General features: G+C 31.8%; 1 protein-coding gene and 1 long non-coding RNA gene across 2 annotated transcripts in view; one reads left to right on the top strand and one right to left on the bottom strand.

Annotated features, from left to right (window-relative positions):
* The window catches only part of LOC118192697 (uncharacterized), a 43758-nt gene extending 29107 nt beyond the window's left edge, over nucleotides 1–14651 (top strand). Inside the window, exon 2 of the mRNA XM_085811446.1 lies at nucleotides 10457–14651. Coding sequence (XP_085667572.1) covers nucleotides 10457–10806 — 350 coding nt within the window. The 3' untranslated portion in view covers nucleotides 10807–14651. The remainder of the gene's footprint in view (nucleotides 1–10456) is intronic.
* The window catches only part of LOC146998650 (uncharacterized), a 123192-nt gene that overhangs the window by 41229 nt on the left and 61308 nt on the right, over nucleotides 1–20655 (bottom strand). The gene's annotated exons all lie outside the window — the stretch shown is intronic.

The raw sequence follows: 20655 nt of genomic DNA, 5'->3' as shown, positions 1-20655 counted from the left end.
AGCAACACAATGTTCATTATGTTAAATTAAAAAAAAAATTCTTCGAAGCTATCGATAATAAGTACGGAATTGTAAGTCTTACTAATAAAATATGGCTTATAATGTAGATATTTAATAATTATTAAATATCTATATAAATAATGTTTTTAAAGTTGCGAATGAATTTAAAGATGAAACAACCGAAATGTCAATCATTTTGGAAGGCATTTCTTTATTATGGCTTTTGTTTAGTCCAAGTGTATACCGAGAGCTTGTTTTCAGAATAACAATAATCCTTTTGTTGTGCTCTGAGAATTCTGATAGCGTAAACAACTGAATAAAAATCATTGATTCTATATCACATTCATAATGTAATTTTTTTCTTGCTTGAATAAACAGCTATTTACAGATTTGTTCACACTGATTACTCATGACTTCGCCACTGTTGACATCGAGCTTATCAACTGTTTATGCAGTCAGCTTGAGTTTTATAAAGAAATCGCGAAGTGTAAAAATACTGTGTACAAAGGTTGGATAAAAAGAAATGACAATAGGCTGATAGTTCTCGAAAGACTTAATGATCATAAATATAAACACTCAAAATCCCTCAGTGTAATCGTTTTCCACGTCTACCACCTTCTGCGAAATTAATGGAAGGCATCACACACCATCAACACCCCCATTTCTTTTGATTCTCAATAAGGACCGCCCCAGAGCACGTATAACTTTCTCTTACTGTCCTATTGGACTCCTGATAGAGGTCCTTTCTGTTTGGCGAAGAATTCATGGACATACAGTCTCATATGAGACCATATTGACATGAGTTTAACTAACATCACCTGGCAGAAGGGTTAGTTACGCTGGTGTTAGGTATCTCCTATCACCTCGTGGGATACGTGACAGCGCTCCCATTATGACACTACACATTGCCGTGGAGGATTATGGAGCAAACTGTCGATCTTTAGTCCATAAGAAAGATTATTTATAGGTTAAAAGAGTTACTGTACTGTCGTTCTCTTGCTGCTCGATACCCTTTGTCAAAACAGAAATGGTGTTAGAGGGACAGGTGTCACACATTTTTCCTTGAAATCCAGAGGAATCCAAAATTGGTCATTATTGTTTTTTAACTGATTGTACCTCTTCCATCAACTATATGTGATTATACTGTCTCTATTTAAATCTTCCTTAAACATAATAGTAATTGTCCCCTGTTTGAGTTTTTAGAATAGAATACGTATGGGTCACTTACTTTTAAAGTTAGTTTTAATTTGTCTTTTAAAAATGAGATATAGTTTCGTATACGTACAAAAATTGTACTAAAAGTGTTTAATCCAAGTATTGGAGCTTTTGTTCTCCTGTGTTCTGGAAATCTGTTTAAAATTTATTTCGTAACATTTTGTCAAGGCGATATTTTTTACATGATTTCTTCTTAACTATGAATTTTGAGTAGAAAAATAAATTTCTAGGATCTTTGATCCACAGAATGACAGGAACGGTTTAGTAATCCTTCAATTCGCAAAATTTTCCCTTTAAAATCTTTCACCTCTCTTTCAGCTGCTCATAAAGAAAAAAAAAAAATTCATTTCTCTCTAGCTTAATGCAAACTTTATTCTAAGGTTACAAGTCTTACATAAAACAAAGCATAAGATATACCTCTTTTCACCCCTATTCTACAAAAAATCGTGATTATTAAATTCAAATAGACTCCGATAATTTACGCTATTGGAAGGAGTTATGACCATGACCAGAATGACGAAAGCACGCATTCTTTTTCTTTTAAATTCAAAACCAAATGTTAACTTCGAAGCGTGAGTTCGGATGCTTCTCATTGTATGATTTATTTTTGACACCGGGAGCGTTTTTCTTGCACCTTCGAAACGCAGACGATTTGTCTACAGGTTGTATGGACAATGGCAAGGCCATAAATTTATTAACTTCTTATCCCACCTACTAACAAACGCTGTTGTCTAGAGATAGTAAAAGGTTTTATAATTCTCTATACCATTTTAAAGATGGTAGCACATTTCGCACTTGTAATTGTTTGACACAAGACAACTGACCATCTTTTGAGTTGTGCTGCGTGTTAATGTTGCCAAAAATGCATTATTTAATTCTGAAGCACAAACTGTTTCTGAAATAATCAAGCAACTGGTACGCAGAGCTTCTTTGTTTTAAAATCATTCTTTTTGCCAGAAATATATTCTAGAAATGTTAATATCATTTGAGGAATAATTGATTATTAATTATTTAATATTAATTAAATATGAGGTATATGAAGGAAACATTTTTCAAAGATGCAAATTGTTGTATATTATCTACTGAATAATTATGATATTTATATTTTTGCAAGTCATTTATGTTAAAGAAGACGAAGGCTAATATCATTATTTTGAATTTAAGAGCTCTAAAATATAAAAGAAAATAAAAATTTTTATTGTTCTAGCGTCGCTGTTTCAAGTCACCAAAATTATTTTTGTTTACTCAGTTATTTTAAAATTAAGAGGTAGAACTTTATAAATTTTGCAAGGTTTAAGATTTATTCTGCTTTACATGTTATTGTAATTTACGTGGATTCAAAAATATGGAAAGTACTGGAATAATCTTTTCTTACAAGTGATTTAAGGAGCTCTTTTATGTACTTTACTTTAAATTATGAAATCAGATTATAACCTAACTTTCAATTTTCATTACAGAATCCATGATATTCCATGATATTTGTAACAAACTACGAATTACAAATACTGACCAATATGTAAATGGTTTGAAAAAGACGAACAATAATATACTATTATGAACGCTGCGTTATGCTAAATAAAATAAAAATAGAAATTCAGAATAGTTTTGCGCAAGGAATGAAAAAGAATCATTAAAAAAAAAAAAAAAAAAAACCTACCCCAAAATTAATTTTTTTAATCGCAACAAAAATATACGGGAAAGAATGTGAAATATCAATACTGGTATTACGCCATTGCGTTAAATTGCTAGGTTTTTGGATATAGATGAGCGATTTGCACTTCTATGATAAATTCTACCAATGTCAAACAATTGAAGTTTTCATAGTCAAGGTTAGAGTCAAACCTTTATCTTGACACGCAAAGTTTGGGAGACAGTCCTTCCTCCGTACTCTTTTACTCAATCTGTCACAAGCAAAGAAGCAGAACAGTTCTGACGACAGCTGCGAGTACCCACACGTGCAGAAGCGTTCTCTTCTTATGTATCGAAAGAGAGTTTTCTTTATAATTATAAACCTTTTACTATGCAAGTTTTTCCTATGCGGATTTAGAAACTGACTGAGAAAGAATTCAAATCGGTACCTAAACCCAGGTAAGACAAAAGTTAACATTTTATTTGCATGTTAATTAATCTAGTTAAGTATAGCAGGATTTCGACCACTGGTATATTGATAATTCGAAATAGTTGATAAATATAACAAACTAATAGATTTCCGCAGGTGAAATTTATTAAAAGTAAATGGTTTTTTTTTTTTTTTTTTTTTTTTTTTTTTTCAGTCCAAAGGGTCAATTTACCCAGGAGGACTATTAATTTCGTTTTGGCATTTTGCTTTGATTCACTATAAGCTTTGTTTCACTTTTCAAATTATTGCCACCAAATATTATCGCTCTGTATTACATTTAAAGAAATTAAATAAATGTACGAATAATGTAATAAATGCAAATAAATGCATAAATGTATGCAAGTGTCTCGCATTGTGATAAAACAAACCATCCAATTTTAACCAAAGCCATCCAATTTTGAATAACGTAATCCTTTCCAAATATAGGCTCATGGAAGCCCAAATTTGGAATATGGAATATTTTTTATTATCAATTTCATATTTTGTAAAACTTTTTGATTAACAATCTCAAGGATTTCAAAGCGAGCAATGGCAACGTTGTACAGAAAAAACATTTTTATTTTCAGCTTGCGAGACTGTGTATCGGAAATTCTAAAGTTTTACTCATTTAAAAAAATATTTTGCGATATTGCTGTTAAATTGAATTTAATGGTTTAAGTGCAAAGAACATGATAGTTAATAAATAAAGGTAACGCACAAAATATTAAAAAATGCGTCTTTGGTCGTATTGTAAAATTTGAAAGCTTTCAGATTTTTTTTAAAAATCTTTTTAAGGTTTTTCTTCTTTTTTTTTTACGCGCAGAAAGTCGGATTTCTTTAATTAGAAATGTTCAGTTTGTCAAAAGTTTTTTTACCTAAGACGCTGAACTTAGTTTCGTTGCATTTTTTTCGTAATAAGCCGAAATCAGTTGCTATTCACCAAACTATGGGAGTCATACTCCAAACATCTTTGCAGAGTCTTAATTTATGAAGGATTTTGCCCTGATTTTGTTAGGTGGGTGGTGAAACTATGACAAAATAATCATCACAGCAAGCAACTGCGTTGTTGTTATTGAGAGTATTTAAAAGATGCATTTTAGAGAAAATTGCAACTTGTTCTAGAAATTTTGTGAAAATACCTATATTAGAACAAAAGTGTCTTATACATTTTCATTCCTAGTTTTAAAATATTTGTATATTTTATTCTAGAAATCAAAAGGTTTAAAGGCAATCTTAAATCCATAACAAAATTCCTGCTTTTGTAAAAGAATTACTCATCATATTTAATGTCATTTCATTCTAAGAATGTCATCCAAAATTCGTCTCTTCAAAAACGTTATGGTGAACTATGGTGATGTTTCGGTTTCATTTTCCAATGATTCGATGTTTTTTTTTAACACTTCATTTAAATGTTTAACTTGTTCTCGTACCAAAAGATTATTTCTCACTTTAACAGTTTGGGAAAAACAGAAAGCTTTCGAATTTGGGAAAACAAAATTTGCCAGTTGAAGTTTTCTACGAATTTTCTCGGGAATAAGAACCAAAACATAGAGGAACAAAAAAACTCTCTAAAATAGGAGTTCGAGATTGTTTTCTTGTAAATTTTCAGGTTTATCGTGACAAGATTCGTTGTTAAAGTGCTGCTTGAAAACTTCGTGACACAGTCACAGTATCTGGGTCACTTTATACATTGCGTGACAACAGCACACGTTTCCTTAGTGTTTTTTTTAAATTTTTTATTTGTTAAACTTATTTATTTATCAGCCCAAAGAGACGGTAGCTCAGAAGGCCTATTAATCTCAAAATTTTGTGTCCAATCACTATAAACGGCTGTATCATTTTCTAAATTATTGCCACCAAATATTATCACCCTGCATTATATTTAAAGAAATTAAATAATGAAGAATCTGTATGAATATATGTCTGTTTCTTGCACTGTGAAAAAACAACGGTACCTAGAGATTGGATACTAAATTGGATAACTTTGTCCTCCATCCGAATATGGACAACCTGGAAGCTCGGAACTTGAATTTCGAATTTTTTTTATTATCTATTTCATAATTTTTTAACTTTAACGAATTTTTTATTAAGAAACTTAACGATTTCAAAGCGAGCAGTGGCAACACACTGTGCGGAATAAAAGGTTTTTATCTCCAGCGCATGAGACTGTCTATCAGAAATTCTACAGACATGCTGTGTTTAAATATTTTTAGCCTAAAGGGGCGTTATCACAAATGCTCTTGAAACGTGTGTGTATGTGTAAATGAAAAAACAAATGCCCCTTTAGACATGTAAATGATAATGAAAGTGCTATGATATCTATATGTTATGGTATGTATTAAATATATGTATATGTGTGGCCAATTGTAGTGTACGCTGGGGAACAAAAAACCAGTGTTCCAATAAACAGTTGTGGCTACCAGGCGATATCCGATTTGTAATAAAAAGCCATCCAGGTGTCCGATCCTGCATTCACCTATTCACCTGGTATTCGTGTCTAAAGTGAAACATCGCATTTGAATTTTATAACAAATAAAAACATTTTAATCAGTCATTAAAACTGGTTTACATTAATTGCAGAAATATGCTAAAAAGTAATACAAATTTCCTTGGAAAATGAATTAGATGCATAATATACATATTTAATTATGTAATTTTGTTGAGTTTTGGAGCTGTCTCATAATAAATGTTTCCTTAAAATAAAGTAGATTTTTTTCGCTTTCGTCGTCACTTGAATTTTGTCTTTTCTGGCACTATTCATAATTTATCAATTTAGGAACATTCCTTACGTCACCGATAATTGTTTTCCATACATTTAATTTCTTGCTTTAAACTCTATCTTTTTGTTACGTGGGTAACCATGAAATTATTGAGAGAGGAGCAGATAATATGCGCTAAAAACAATTATTTATTAGTTATGTAAATTTAAATTCTTTTGTGTCCTCATGCGATAATTTATGGCAATAACTACAATTTATCTATCTCAGAATACCATTTGAAAGAAAGGATAATGGATCTGACGCGAAAGCATTATTATGCCATAACTTTTGTATGATTTTAAGATGGGGTTAAATCAAGAAGAATGCCTTCACACATGTGTGCAGCATGGAAATGAAGTTTCATCTCGTGACACTATATTCAGATGGTTTATGGAATTTCGTAGATGTCGAAATTCTCTCCTGGATGAAGAACACACACGAAATCCTTTGGCAACTATAGTTCGAGAAAATGTGTTGGTCATAGGAAAAATATTGACCAATGATAATGATGTACCTACTAAAATGATCCGGAAGAAATTTAACATTGGATTTGCAATTAAACATAAAATTATTCAGAAAAAACTTTTGTCGTTAGGTTCCCTATAAATTAACAGAACATCAAAACCGAAGAGTATGGGAATCAGTAAAGAAGTCTTAAAATAGTATAGTGATGCTGGGAATCACATTAGATAACTGGTTATGAAACGTGCATACTTGTTTTGGCGTTCCAACACAACAAGAAAGTAAAGTATGAGTCTTTGAAGATGATCTCTAACCAATGGTGAGAAGACAATGAGAAAAGTAATGTATGCCCTTTTCTTCAGAGGTACAGGACTGGTGAAGTCATCAAGTTAGAGAGATAGAAAATAATTACAACTAAATGATAATTACAACTTGAAAAATTCCAGAAATTTTTCAAGAAGGGAATATTAGGAGGCTTATGATTCCCCATAATAATGAATTTTCTTATTCAGCAAGACTGACAGTCAAATTTCTTGATCAAAAATGCATCGAAGTGATAGAATATCTCCGATATTCTATAGATATCTCCTAAGTGATAGAATATCTCCTAAGTGATAGAATATCTGTTCTCCTGATCTTGCTATCAGTGAACTTTCGTTATTTTTTAATCGAAAAAAATTACGTGGCCATCATTTTTTATTCCGAAGATAAGAGTGATGAAGCTGTAAAAGCACATTCCAAGGAATTGATAGTTTAAAGGATTTAATCTTTGAAAAATTCTCCTACAAAGTTCATTGATATTGGAGGAAACTACTTTAAACACATCTATGATTTCGTAAGTTTAACTTGCAGCATTTATCTGTATTTCAAAAGTACAGTTAAAATTTCAAAAATACAGCTGTATTTCAAAAACAGCTAAATGCCTTAAGTTAAACTTAGTGACCCTAGCATTTAAGAGCATTGCAATGGCGAAATTCTAGTACTTATGCAGAATGACCCTAGTACTGCAAAGATAATTAGGAAAAAATGGTGAAATACTAGCAGATGGAGCTTAGTTGCATTGCAGCTTAGTTTAACCAACTCATTCCAATGCGTTTTAGAAGTTAGAGAATTTAGAATTTTCAGAATTTTTTACTCTTTTTTAATTATATTACCATATTTGCTGGCGTATAAGACGTACTATTTTATTTTGAAAATAGGTCTGAAAAACGGAATGCGTCTTATACTTCGATACTCAGTTTTTGATTACATTCTTTTCTGAAAATTTCCTCAGCTCAGAGTTATGCGACGTTTTTTCTTGTTTCTTTGTGGAGTGTGGGAATATTACAGATACGTAGAGTTCAGTGAATGCGCATGCGCTGTTACTGACGATCTCATCTGAGTTCGTTTAAATTTTCCAATTTTTGTGAACGACTTTAAAGTGTGTGACTTTCTACTGTTCAATTGTCCTAACTTTGTTGGAAAGTTATGGCTCGAAAACAACGTCGGCATTGCTATAATATAGCATACAAGCTACGTGGGATTGTCTATGCTAAAGAACATAGAAACGGGGCTGCAGAGAGGCATTTCTGTCCCCCCAACTGAGAAAATGATAAGAATGTGGCAGAATCAGAAAGAGAATCTAAACAAGACAGCTCACAGTAAACATAACCTACGAATGGGGAACTGCACAACGGCCTGAACTTGAGGCAGAGCTGAATACTTGGATAGCTGAATACTTCTCTATAAAAATGATTACTCTTCAAGCGAACGTGACAGCAACTGGTAGAGAGATTGCCAATTTTACTGAATCAGCATCATGGTTTTCAAGATTCAGAGAAACCAGCTATATATGCGGACTAAAACAAATACTGGATGTTGCAGAGGACAATTTGTTGTATGAGGACTCAGATGCTGATTTAAAAGAGGTTTGACTCTTCATTTAGCTCTGGCAATTTTCGTCTGGGTTTCGACGAAGAAGATTAAAAAGGTGTTCTTTTCCAGGTAGATCGGATATTTGCAGAAAGTATTAATTTTTACTTGTATTACTTTATATTTAAAATCCTGTAAATTCATTATAATGATCAGTAATAAAGTTTTATTCTTCAAAAATGTGTGTATAAAAAAGGGGGTGCGTCTTATAGACCGGTGCGTCTTATACGCCGGCAAATACGGTATATTCAAACACATTTTCAGTAAGAGATTTTTACAAATTCTTTGATTTTAAATTTCTAATATTTATGAAAGGAACGTTTCCAATTTGCTGATATAATTAACTTATCAGAAAATCTAGAATTAATATTCTCAAATTTCATGCTAACTTCTGCAAAGTGAAGAGAGTGAACCTTTGGTTAAGAAAGTAAAGTATTTCCAAATGGAGAAAACTCTTTTAAACTTCTTTTTGTTGAAATTGCTCAGAAACTTCCATTTTATTGAATGATGTTTATTAGATAAATTATGTGACCAAAATACCTAAATAACGCTGCTGATATTCTTCATGAAATGTTTTATAAATTAATACACCCAGCTTCTGTGACAAGAAAATTTAGTGATTAAATTTTAAAATGCTCTTACTTTCCATTTCGATTTCGCTCATTTTGGTAAAGTCACATGCATAAAACGGAGCTCCAAAGAAAAAAAAAGTTAACATTCTGATTTTTAAATTGTAGCAGTGGCAAAATTTGAATCATATCAGCAACAGTTTCAGTACAGAATTTCATTAAAACAGCAGCTAATTACGCGCAAGAAACAGAAATTAATTTCTGTGTAAAAATTTAATAGTATACGTTAAGATATAGGAAGTTAAGATATATATGATATAGGACAGAAGATGTCATATTAATGATCAGAATGCTAATTACAGAAACATAAAGAAATCTTTCAAAATCCGAAAACCAGTGCAGGACAAAGTGCAGTGGATCCCAAAGTGCCTGTAAAGAAACACTAGATTTTAAATAAATGGCGGTTGTTAAGTCCTTTGTTAAAGAGAACCTAAACACTGAAACTGTGTTTTTTTAAACATTTAAACACACTGACATGTTACAAGTTACGATTATGACAAGCTAAACGATTAGAAAGCTGAGCAAACTTGAAATGACAGTCATTGTTATCTCAAAAATATCTCAAACTGTTTTCTAAGTCCTGTACTTGAATAATTAGCCCAGAAGGGCTATTAGCCTCGAAACGGTATTTTGCATCGCATCACGTTTCAAATTGTTGCTACCAAATGTTATCGCCCTATTTTATATTTAAAGAAATTAAATAATGAAGAATCAGCATGAATGTATGTATGCTTCTAGCATTGTGAAAATCAACAATACCTAGATACAACAAATACTGAATAATGTAGTCCTCCACTCGAATATAGGCACCTGGAAGGCCGAATTTTGAATTTCGAATTTTGTTTCATTATCTATTTCATACTTTTAATCTTTAACGAATTTTTAATTATTAAATTCGAATATTTCAAAGAGAGAAGAGGCAACACACTATGCGGAATGAAATACTTCTATCTCCAGCGCGCGTATCTGTCTGTCGGAAATTCTAAAGATATGCTATTTTAGCCCAAAGGGGCGTTAGCCTAAATGCTCTCGAACCGTGTGTGTATGTATGTGTAAATTTAAAAAAAAAAAAAAAAACCGCCACTTTAGGAGTAGTATAAAATATAAAGATTTCAATTTTTTAAATCGCAAATCCCAGAAAATTTCCCTTTGAATACAACGTAAGTTTTTCACCAATTAGCTAGATGTTTGCAATGCTTTTAGGACTTAGTAAAAATTTATCTTTTTTTCCTAACTTGCATGAAACTGTTTTAAATTCAAGCTTCTTTCCCCTCTCTTCTCATATGAGAAGTTGTTCTATACTCGGACTATTGATGTAGATTCGAAATACCGTTATTAAACATGTGTTTATAATATATTGAGATGTTTTTTATTTCTTGCAGAAATCATGGAAGTTGGTTCAGACGATCCACTTGTTATAGTGGATCAGGAAGTTGGCGGTGGAGAAACTCGCTTACCAAATTCTCACAGTGCAGCCTTGGTGATGGCCTTCATATTTTTGTGTTTACTTGCATATGGAGCGTATAGACTTTACAAATGGAAGTGCACCAGTGAAGAGCCTTCTGTTACATTTAATGTAGGTAAAGATCCCTTCGCGGAATTGGGCGTAAAAGATCTGGAAAAATATGCCAAAGAAAGAGAAGAGTATCTTGCCATCTATGGACCAAAGAAAAATATTAATCAAGCCGGCGCTTCTGGAATTAAAACAGAACCCAGCCAACAGTGCAGTTAACATTAAGTAAACGAGTAATTAGCTCAAAAATATTTAACACAGCGTATATTTAGAATGTTGTCAACGTTCTTTAAGGACCATTATCATACATTTTGAATCTTATTCAGATTCTTAAGAAGGAACTTGTGATTTCTTGTAACATAGACATATAAAACTGCATTTTGTCTTTTGATTAATTTATGGCAGGAAAGAATGTGACAAAAGATGTTAAATGATCTTAAACATTTAAGTTATTATGTATATATATCTACGTGTGTGTGTGTGTATACATTGAAAATATTTTACAGAGGATTTCGTTGCTATAATTAAAGCCATAACAAAAGGATTCTAGCTTAACTTCTTAATATGGGTATTTATTGATATTGTTGTCGTTGTTTTTTAAGTGTTCGTATTCAGAAGCTCCAAGCATGCTGAGAAATATTAAAAGACGTTATGTGTCATCATACTCAAATAGTGAAAAGTTCAGCTTAAAAATTAAATAATAAAAATGAATGTTTTGAGAAAATAATTGCATCATAAAGTGTAAATAAAAATGCGCTTTTTCCTTTACCTTTTAGATTGAACGTGAAATATATATATAAAGCATTTTCATCAATTAATTTCTCAATTAAATTAATTAAATTTCACAGCCAAATTAAAAGAAAATAAAAATTATTTGCCAATAGAAGTTTTTTTTTTTCAAATATTCAATAAAGAATTTATTTGTATGCTCATTGAAATGTGAAGAAAGAAGTATAACTATAAATGAATAACAAACTTTAAACTAACACAAAGTCATTCGAACTTTTAAATTCATCTAGCTGATAATCAGCAGTTTATCTCGCTCGCTTCTAATTCCGTAGGTAATATATCCATTCATTGATGAAGAGTAATAACAGTTTGCTGTACAATTCTTCTTCTTTTTTTTTTTTCTTAACTTCCTTGTACGAAATAAAGGAAGCACTGTAATCACAAAAAATTTCCGGTATCATATTTCAACGAAAATGTCCATTTTGACCGCTATCGAATGCAATTTAACGATGTTTTTGCGTGACATATGTATGTAAGGACAAGACAAAGGACTTTTTTTCCAAAAATGAATTTAAAATGGACTCAGAAGAGATTTTTTTTCATGACATCCGAACGTGCATATGTATATATTTCGCATAACTCAAAACCGAGTAGCCTCAGGACATTGAAATTTTGTATATAGGACTACTATAACATGTGTTGTGCACCTCCGTTTTTGGTTCAAATTGGCCGCACCAAAAGTATATATATATATATATATATACCGACTTTGTTACGGTAGACTTCGTCTAGGTGAGCTCATTTTTTTTTCATGCTTATATTTTGGTAAATTGTGCATTTTTTGCTTTAAAAGTGATTGAATTATGTTGTTTCTGTTAAGGTTTTATGTTTTTAGTTAATCTGCATGTAATAGTTGTAGAATTATCAACAATTATTTAAAATTTGTTTAAGTACAACTAACCTCTTTTATTCCTAATATAAATGAAGTCTTAGTTAGCAGAATATTAACTTCTTTAGAGTCACTCACATCAAATATGGCAACCAAAAATAAGGACGCAGGTTACTTTCAGTAGAACGTCACCCAGACGGTATAGTGATTAGGGATGCCGACTGCGATACTGAAGGGTGTCGGCTCGAATCCCGGAGAAGGCATGGATGTAAATTGTCTGTCCCTTCATGTACAGTAGTGCGACGAAGCAGTACCTTTGTGAGCATATGCGAAGTCTTGGTGATCCGTCCTATTTTGCCTGACCTGCCTGTCCCTTCATCAGAAGAAACGGTAGCTGCCTATTAAACGTTTCAATAATAAAATGACCGCCACTTCTGGCCTTAGCAGTGGCAAAATACTAAAAAAGGCTAGTGCCTGACATATTAAAAAAAAAACTTTTAGTAGAACAAATTGCAAAAATGTTATATTTAATGAGGCCGAGATTTATTATTTTGCAAATATTCGTAGATTTAAAATAATGTTTGATAGAAATCTGGGATTGTATTAAGTTAATTATTCGTTTTCCAAATAATAAGTTAAGTTCAATTTAATAATAATATACATAATGATATTATATCTATAGACATTTTTGAGACATTCTGGGGAACAACAAGGTTATTGCTGATTCTGGATTAATGAAGCAATGTATAAAATAGTATTACTGCGAATGAAGCTTTCTAGTGAATTGCATATTATGTATGATTTCTTATTTTTCCCTCGAGCTTCAATGTCAAGGTACAAAACTCAGTTCTGAAGCTTAGCACCAAAAAAGGTGCTAAGCTTTCCTGCCAGGAAAGCTTAGCACCAAGGGCGAAGCTTCAAATTTCAGGTGCAGGAGTCTACTCACTATCTTCCGAAATCCTCCGCAGTTCTATTTATTTACTACACATGACATAAATACTGCATTATTTTAAAATTCTGCTAGAGAATTCGTAGTGTATAATAAATGAAATGATGACTAATAGAATATTATTTATTCTAAATACATAATGCTAAATTAATGTTTACGTAAGGCTAAATTAATGTTTACGTAAGGCTAAATTAATGTTAAAGAACGTGCCGATGCGTGTTATACGTAAACCTTATTAAGCTTTACTTATGTAAGGCCTTACGTGCTTGAGTAATGCTTACATTAATTTAGCCTTGCGTGTTACAGGTAAGGCTAAATTAATGTTTAATTAAAAATAAATTCAAATTTATTTTAATCAATCCTAATTAAAATAAAACCTTACAGAGTGATTGCTTTTCTCTTTTCTCTTTATAACATATTGCGAAGATAGTTAAGATTGAAGACAGTTAAAGATAGTTAGTGAATTAAGGATTAATTATGAAATTCTTTTTAAATGGCAAGGAAAACTCTTAACCAAAACAGTTAAACTAACATATTACAATTTAAGCACTTTATAGGCATTTCTTATTTGTTTACATCAATAATCTTTAACTACGATTTAATGACTAAAGCCATTTATGAAGCGGTATTATATTTGGTATATTGACATCGATAATCTTTGCAATAGAAATAAAATAAGAAAACAGAACATAATAAATTAAATAAACAGGAATTGAAATTTGAATTTGAATTTAGAGCTGCTTCTAGAAAAGTGGATTACTTTGGATTTTACAAAATAATGCAATTTTGGGTATAAAATCAAATAAAAAATAAAGAGTTTTTCCCTATAGAAAATGTAATGTTAATTTTTGTATTTATAAGTTAGCATAAGTTGCTAATGTTTATTTTCAAATGTGCTTTATCTTATTGCTAACTTGAATTGCAATAAATTTCTTGGTAGCGTTTAGTTTTCATTGACTTCCTGTCCAGAACTTAATAAAATAATAGTAAAATTTTTAAAAGCAATTTATCAGGAAAACTGTTTCTCACAAAATTTCAAAACGTGTAAAAATGTACATAAATACTTTTACTGAAGATAATAATAAAAAACATGCTTTCAAGGGTTTTCAAGTTCCATAAACCTAAATTTTTTTTGGAATAATTTTGAATATTTTTGTTAAAATTTAGATTGTTAAAATTCGTTTCATAAAGGGAATGCTGAAAGATTTTTGAAAGAAAAAAAGAAGAAAAGAAAGAAACATGATTTTTTTCTTTATATGCTTTTCCTCCAGAATATCTTTGATAGATTTTTAAATCACTATTTCATTTACAGAACATCGTTATACTAAAGTTAAGTTTAATAATAATTAGTAGTTTCTGTTTTTCTGTTAAAGCACGGAAATTCAAAAGGATAAAATGCAGGAAATATTTTTTTTTATTGTGCATTGATGTATTAGTGGTTGTATTTAGTTAACTAAATGTTAAGTGTCCATTATGTAAATAAAATATGAAATTCTAGTTTTTTTGTGTTATTTTTTTATGCAGTAGAAATACCTACATCACCTTAAGACTGCAATAACCTTTCAAAATTATAGCAGATTGAGATTACAGCACGATCCAATCGAAAAACAAAACGCATCATGAAATTTTATCAAATACATACAGCTGCTGTGGCTATTCAAGCATTACACATGAACATGCTATAAAAACTGCTGTTTATTTTACAAACATCAATTTTATTGTATAATTAGAGGAGGGAAAAGGAAACAATAATTACAGAATAAACACATATTTCTGCTTTATAATTATTTTACTCATGTTTTAAAAGCAATGCTACATAATTTTCTGCAGGAAAAATTGATAGCCCCATCGATAATTTGAGTTAAAATAACACGCCGAACAATGAATATTGAAAGAGTTAAAGCAACAAGAATCAGCGTAATATTCATAAATTTGCAGGTTGGTTTGGTTTATTTAGATATGGCAAAGAACTCAAGGGTTATCTGCCTAAGAGAAAGGATGCCTTCGTGAAGGACTTTCTAAGGAAAACTGGCTCGTATACACGCTATACATGAGGAAAACCACGAAAATACTCATGGAGTCAACTCGAGCGCCGGGACGAACTACCAGTATTCAGCGACTTTACCGCTCAGCCACTGGGGGGGGCGCAAATTTGCAAAAGTAGTTTCGATGGTTTAAATACAGAACCTTCTTTTTCAACTTTTGTACCTGAAGCTTCAGTAGCTGAAGAAAGTTCTATATTTAAGCTTCCGAAAATAGTCATGGAAATTTGTGCATATTACGCTGACTCTTGTTGCTTTAATTCCCCCAATAATCACCAATGATAAGTTAACTACACAATATATCAATATTAGGGAATATACTACAAATTGTATTATAAATTGTGCCATGTTTGGCAATATTGTTTAATGCATAATGAAATTCTGACTTCCAGGCTACTAGCATTGTAATTTACAAATCTCCATTTCTCATACAGTAAATAATTTAAAATAGTTGAGCAAAAAATAATAAGTTAGGAATATAGCGTAAGAAAACTAAGATTTGTTTAAGAAGAATATTACCACCCAGAACATAAATAAGGCCAAAACCATTAAAACGCTCAGTATCAATTATAAACAAAGTGATTATTAATGCTGATTCGAATCTTAAAAAGGCGAAAAAAAGTGTGCATCGCATCATCTTTCTCCACGATATACTACCACAGAACGCGCTGCAGAATTCTTTATGAACATTATTATATGAAGTGGTGATAGTGAAACACTTGATTCTGTTGATGATTATGTTTGTCTTACTAAGATTATGTTTATCTCATTTTACAAAAGCTAAGATTATGTTTCTCTTACTTTACGAAAGTTTGGATTCGGCAATAGAAATATGAGAGATAAAGATTATAACGTGACATTTTGAACATAAAGTTCAGCCTGCCTTTTAAACTACAGTGCATCTACCGAGAACGCTCGCACATTTTTTAGACGATTTTTCAAAGCAATTACAGGAATACATTACCTAAACTTTTTATGTCCTAAATGTTCCATTTGGTAACCCTTATTCATCACAATTTTTATACACCGTAATTTCCAAGACAGTCTTTTGTAGCATCGGAAGAGGTATTTTATCCCATTATTCTCGAATAGCTTTCCTAAGTCTAGAGGTTGTAGGTGGTCCCAAAACTTTTAAAAGTCCCAAAGCACAAAAATACATTGCAGATACTAGATCAGGAGATTTAGTAGCGATATGACTGAAGGTTTTTTGCCTTGATACCCGTTTCTCATTCCACTTTTTTTCTAGGAAATTAACAGTGGATTTTGACGTGTCGCTGCCTTGTCTTGCTGCAATACTACTGATTGATCCCACTGTGTATAAACACAAGGTACTTCATATTTGAATATTGGGTATAAAATATGCCTTTGATAATATTTAAAGTCGATCTTAATACTTTTCTTTACTCTCTTTATTTTTAATTTACCGTAATATGAAAAACCAGCAACAATCATAAATCCCTTTGGAAAACTTTCTTGAGATTCTTTGAACCATAAGATTTTTTATCTCATCTTTGATGATAATAATAGATCTCTTTTTATTTTAGTCATTTAAGTACACGCAAGATTGATATGTTATGATAACATTCTTCCATTTTTGTCCGGATAAATGTTTCTCATAAAGAATTCTGCAGCACGTTCTGCGTCTGGCGATATGTCGTAGACAAAAAAAAAAAAAAAAAAAAAAAAAAAATGCAGATTATGTTTTTCGCCTTTTTTAGGATTCAAATTAGCATTAATAACTTTGTTTACAGTTGACAGTGACCATGCTTTTGTTCTTCGACTTGGCGAAGTTTCGTTTAGCATTAAAAATCTTACCTTTACAAAATTCTAAACATTCCGTGTTTTCCTTGGATATGTATCTGGAACAATTTTTCCACTTGAAGCCAAACTTTGACACTTTTTTCCTTTCTTGGTGATAATATTACCTATTTTAGCTTTAGATATCGAAAAACCATGGCTTTTATAGTTTTTTGTAATTGCTAGATAGGAATAATTTTCTTCGGGAAAAGCCGAGACATAGCCTTCCATCTATTGCTTCTTTAAAAGCGCCATTTTGCATGAAAACAAAACTGTCAAGTAGCAGACGATAATCTATACTTTGGGAAATATAGTTGCTGTTAAAAAAAAAATTCCAAGCAGAAGATTTTCTTTTTTTTTTTTTTTTTTCTTTTTCTTTCTTCATTTTTTTTAACAGCAAAGCAAAGTAGTTTTAAAATATGCGAAAAGCTCTGTAGATTTCGTTTTATAGCCGTGTATTCATGAGGAAGATATACTATATTCGATCGAAATTCCTGTTCTTCATTTTCCTTTTTGTTTGCTTTATTTAGTGATTAAAGTTTCTCTAAAATATACATGCATTTGTAAAAGTATGTTTAATGCGATGGAATTTTTTTAAGAAGTTGTAACTAATTAATGGTTCTAAAATATATATATTTTTTATACTGCATACCTGATCGTAACACTGCATATTCCTTTTATTCAACTGAGAAGGGAATAAGAAATGCACAGAATTAAATTTGGTGCTTTCTAAAATTCAAAACTTTTTTATAAAACCGCAGTCACTGCCAATCAGTTTTCACTGACTTTGAGTCCAGAGAGAATTTCAGAGTGAATTAAATTGTTGCTATCAGTGTGAAATTGCAGTAATTTCAGTTAAAATTTCGAATTTTGGCATTCTTTCAGACATAATCTAATAGCAGTTTCTGGCTTTATAGATGCGTGTTCCGTCCATTTATGCCAGCAGTTATATCTACTACAGTCTGTGGGGATTTATCTATTTATTTTTGACTAATAGTTAATGTTGTGTTTAAGTTTTTAGCCGTTCTCATTTTCACTCAAGTTTTATGCCAGAATGTAAATGAGATAGCGAGCGTTTATCCAGATTGAGAGAGAAAGAAGTGCTATTTAAGCAAAGGTTTTCCAAGGTTATTTTAGAGCATGCTCTGCCTACTGAAGGCCACGTTGTTAACGTGACTATATAGCGATTTGATTCTGTTGCGTTGAATGCTTCTACACGATAAGCTTGTCTTGCCGGTTTCTTACAGACCAGAGCCTTCCTAGGCGTTGTTTTATCCTGTGAGCCGATAGGCTAAACTAACTTCATTTTATTTTAGTTCAACGTTACTTGTTTAAGCTAAGCTATACGTGTTGGTTTGCGTAAACTATAGTGGGTTATTGTTACTTCTTTGTGATCAAATAAAAGGACTATTTACCTCCTTCTTCTGACTTTGTCTGTCTGCAGTTAAAACACAAGGATTATTCCCCTATAGTCTTTCTAGAGCTCATGAGTTTATGCTACTATAGAAAGTGAGACTCGAAGTTTCATTGCAGGTTGGAAACTGTTTTTAAACCTAAATAAAATTCACTTTTCCAATGCAATTACATTTTAACAACATCTTTTTTATCATTTGCTGATTTTATCGCATGAAACTAATTTTAAATCCCAATACATGATTTGCAGTTTTAAAAATAACACATTTTAAGTTTATTTTTACAGTTGCTTGCATTTCCTTACATCTTACTTTTGTATACTGAATATTTTGTTGATAATTTTCGTATCTTTGTAACATAAGAGAGTAAAGATTCAATAATATCTTTTAACTTAGATATTTAAATACTCATTTTTTTTCAAATGAATAAACGTAAAAAAATCTTGGGCGATTTTAAAAACTTAAATAGCTAAACAATTTAATTTAGAAATTTAAGAAGATCAGTTCATGTCATTTGAAGGATAAATGATGGTGATTATGATGACGATGACAACAAAAACAACAATAATGCATTTTTAAAGTTTGTTTATGAATGCCAAAAATACATGATTTAGAATGAATAAGAAAAGACAGCAACTGTATTTATAACATATATTTATTAAAACTATGTAATGGCTACATAAAAACTAAGACAAATTTAATGCGTACAATTCATAAATATAAATTTAATAAAATGTACCTTTATTATAAAATAAATTGATTACAATTTGAAATCCATATATAGTAGTCCAATATGAGAAAAAAGTCTTCTTTTGACGGTGACTTTTAGTTATGTGAAGAATAATTAAAAACAGTTGGGAAATTTGCATCCCCCTTGCGCCTGCGCAGTGCTGAAGAGGTGAAATGTCAGCACTATATAAGCCCTTGGAAAACCAAGAAATGTGTGAAGATTGTGCATCCTCCCGATGTACCTATCCGGAGAGTGTGTCGTCCTGCTATCGACGTGGACAGTAACTATTGTAAGGTTTCCCTTATTTTGCATAACAAGTTATTTTAAGTTTGATACCTTTCCTGAACTCCTCAACTTCCCCTCGCCTTTCTTCGCCAGGATGTAAATTAAGTGAGTATTTAAACGGGTGAATCCCTGAGTTTATTCAGAAAAATATGAATTCCTATTTTAATATAAGTGTTTTTCGTATTTTACCGCCAAAGCCAATGTAATGACTGCATCCACATCACGGAACACCCCAACTGGACTTTGAAAATTATTGTGCTGTGTTATATATGTTTCTTCTAATAGTGCTCCTATGGACCTTAATTTTTCATAGAAAAATGTAAAATCACAGCTCTTGATATAATTTATTTTGTAAGTTACTCAATTTATTATTTTACTGCCAAAGCCAATGAAAAGACTGTGGAACATCACGTGACCTCCAAATTGGACTCTGATTATTTCTGAACTGTTTTCGTTTTAAGTATTTATGTATATATTGTTACGTTATTTTCTTCCTTCACGTTCGTACGGCGTTCGTAGGTTCGGAGTGAATAACGAAGACACTTGATGAAGTATAGAAACACCAATATTCTCAGGACAGCTCCAAAATCCCTTTTACAGTCGTCGAACTGTTATAAACATACTGACAAGTTCAGCGACACAGCCTTCACACTGTCAGGCAATAACGGCGGAGACAGCTTCACTGCAAAACACCAGAGTACAGTTTCCGACTCTGTTTGGCCGTTCTCGGAACTCCACGTACTCTCGAGACTCTCCACGCGATGCACTCGACGATACACAAGAGTATAGCTCTCGACTCAGCACAATCTAAGACAAAACTCGACGATGCACTAAGACTCTCTCGATGCACTCGACGACCAACTCGGCGCTAGACTTCGAAACACTCGCTCAATGACTGACTATCAGCTCGCTAGACGAGGCACACACTGACTGCGGACCAGTAGGGTTTATATAGCTTTCGGCTTGTGTTCTAGAACATTCTGGGCTAATATAAGGTTCTTCATCCGTAAATGGTATATCGCCAATTTTGTCGCGAAATGTCGCGAAATGGGCGATTTCTTGCCAAATGTGGCAACACTGCCTTCCTGTGCCATTTTTATGGCATCCCTCAAACTGCTTTGCGGGGAAGCTATCCCACCGCGCCTGTACTTTTCGTAACAATATTTTAAATTAATCAAGAAATTTTTGCTCTTTCATGTTATCTGCTGAAATTGTAAAATACCTCCACCCCACGA

The sequence above is a fragment of the Stegodyphus dumicola genome, chromosome 2 (assembly GCF_044657685.1).
Source record: "Stegodyphus dumicola isolate Sdum_Otavi_A_Nest chromosome 2, ASM4465768v1".
NCBI classification, from domain to species: Eukaryota; Metazoa; Arthropoda; class Arachnida; order Araneae; family Eresidae; genus Stegodyphus; species Stegodyphus dumicola.
The sequence above is the reverse complement of the archived record's forward strand: the minus strand, read 5'-3'. Positions and strand labels throughout refer to the sequence as shown.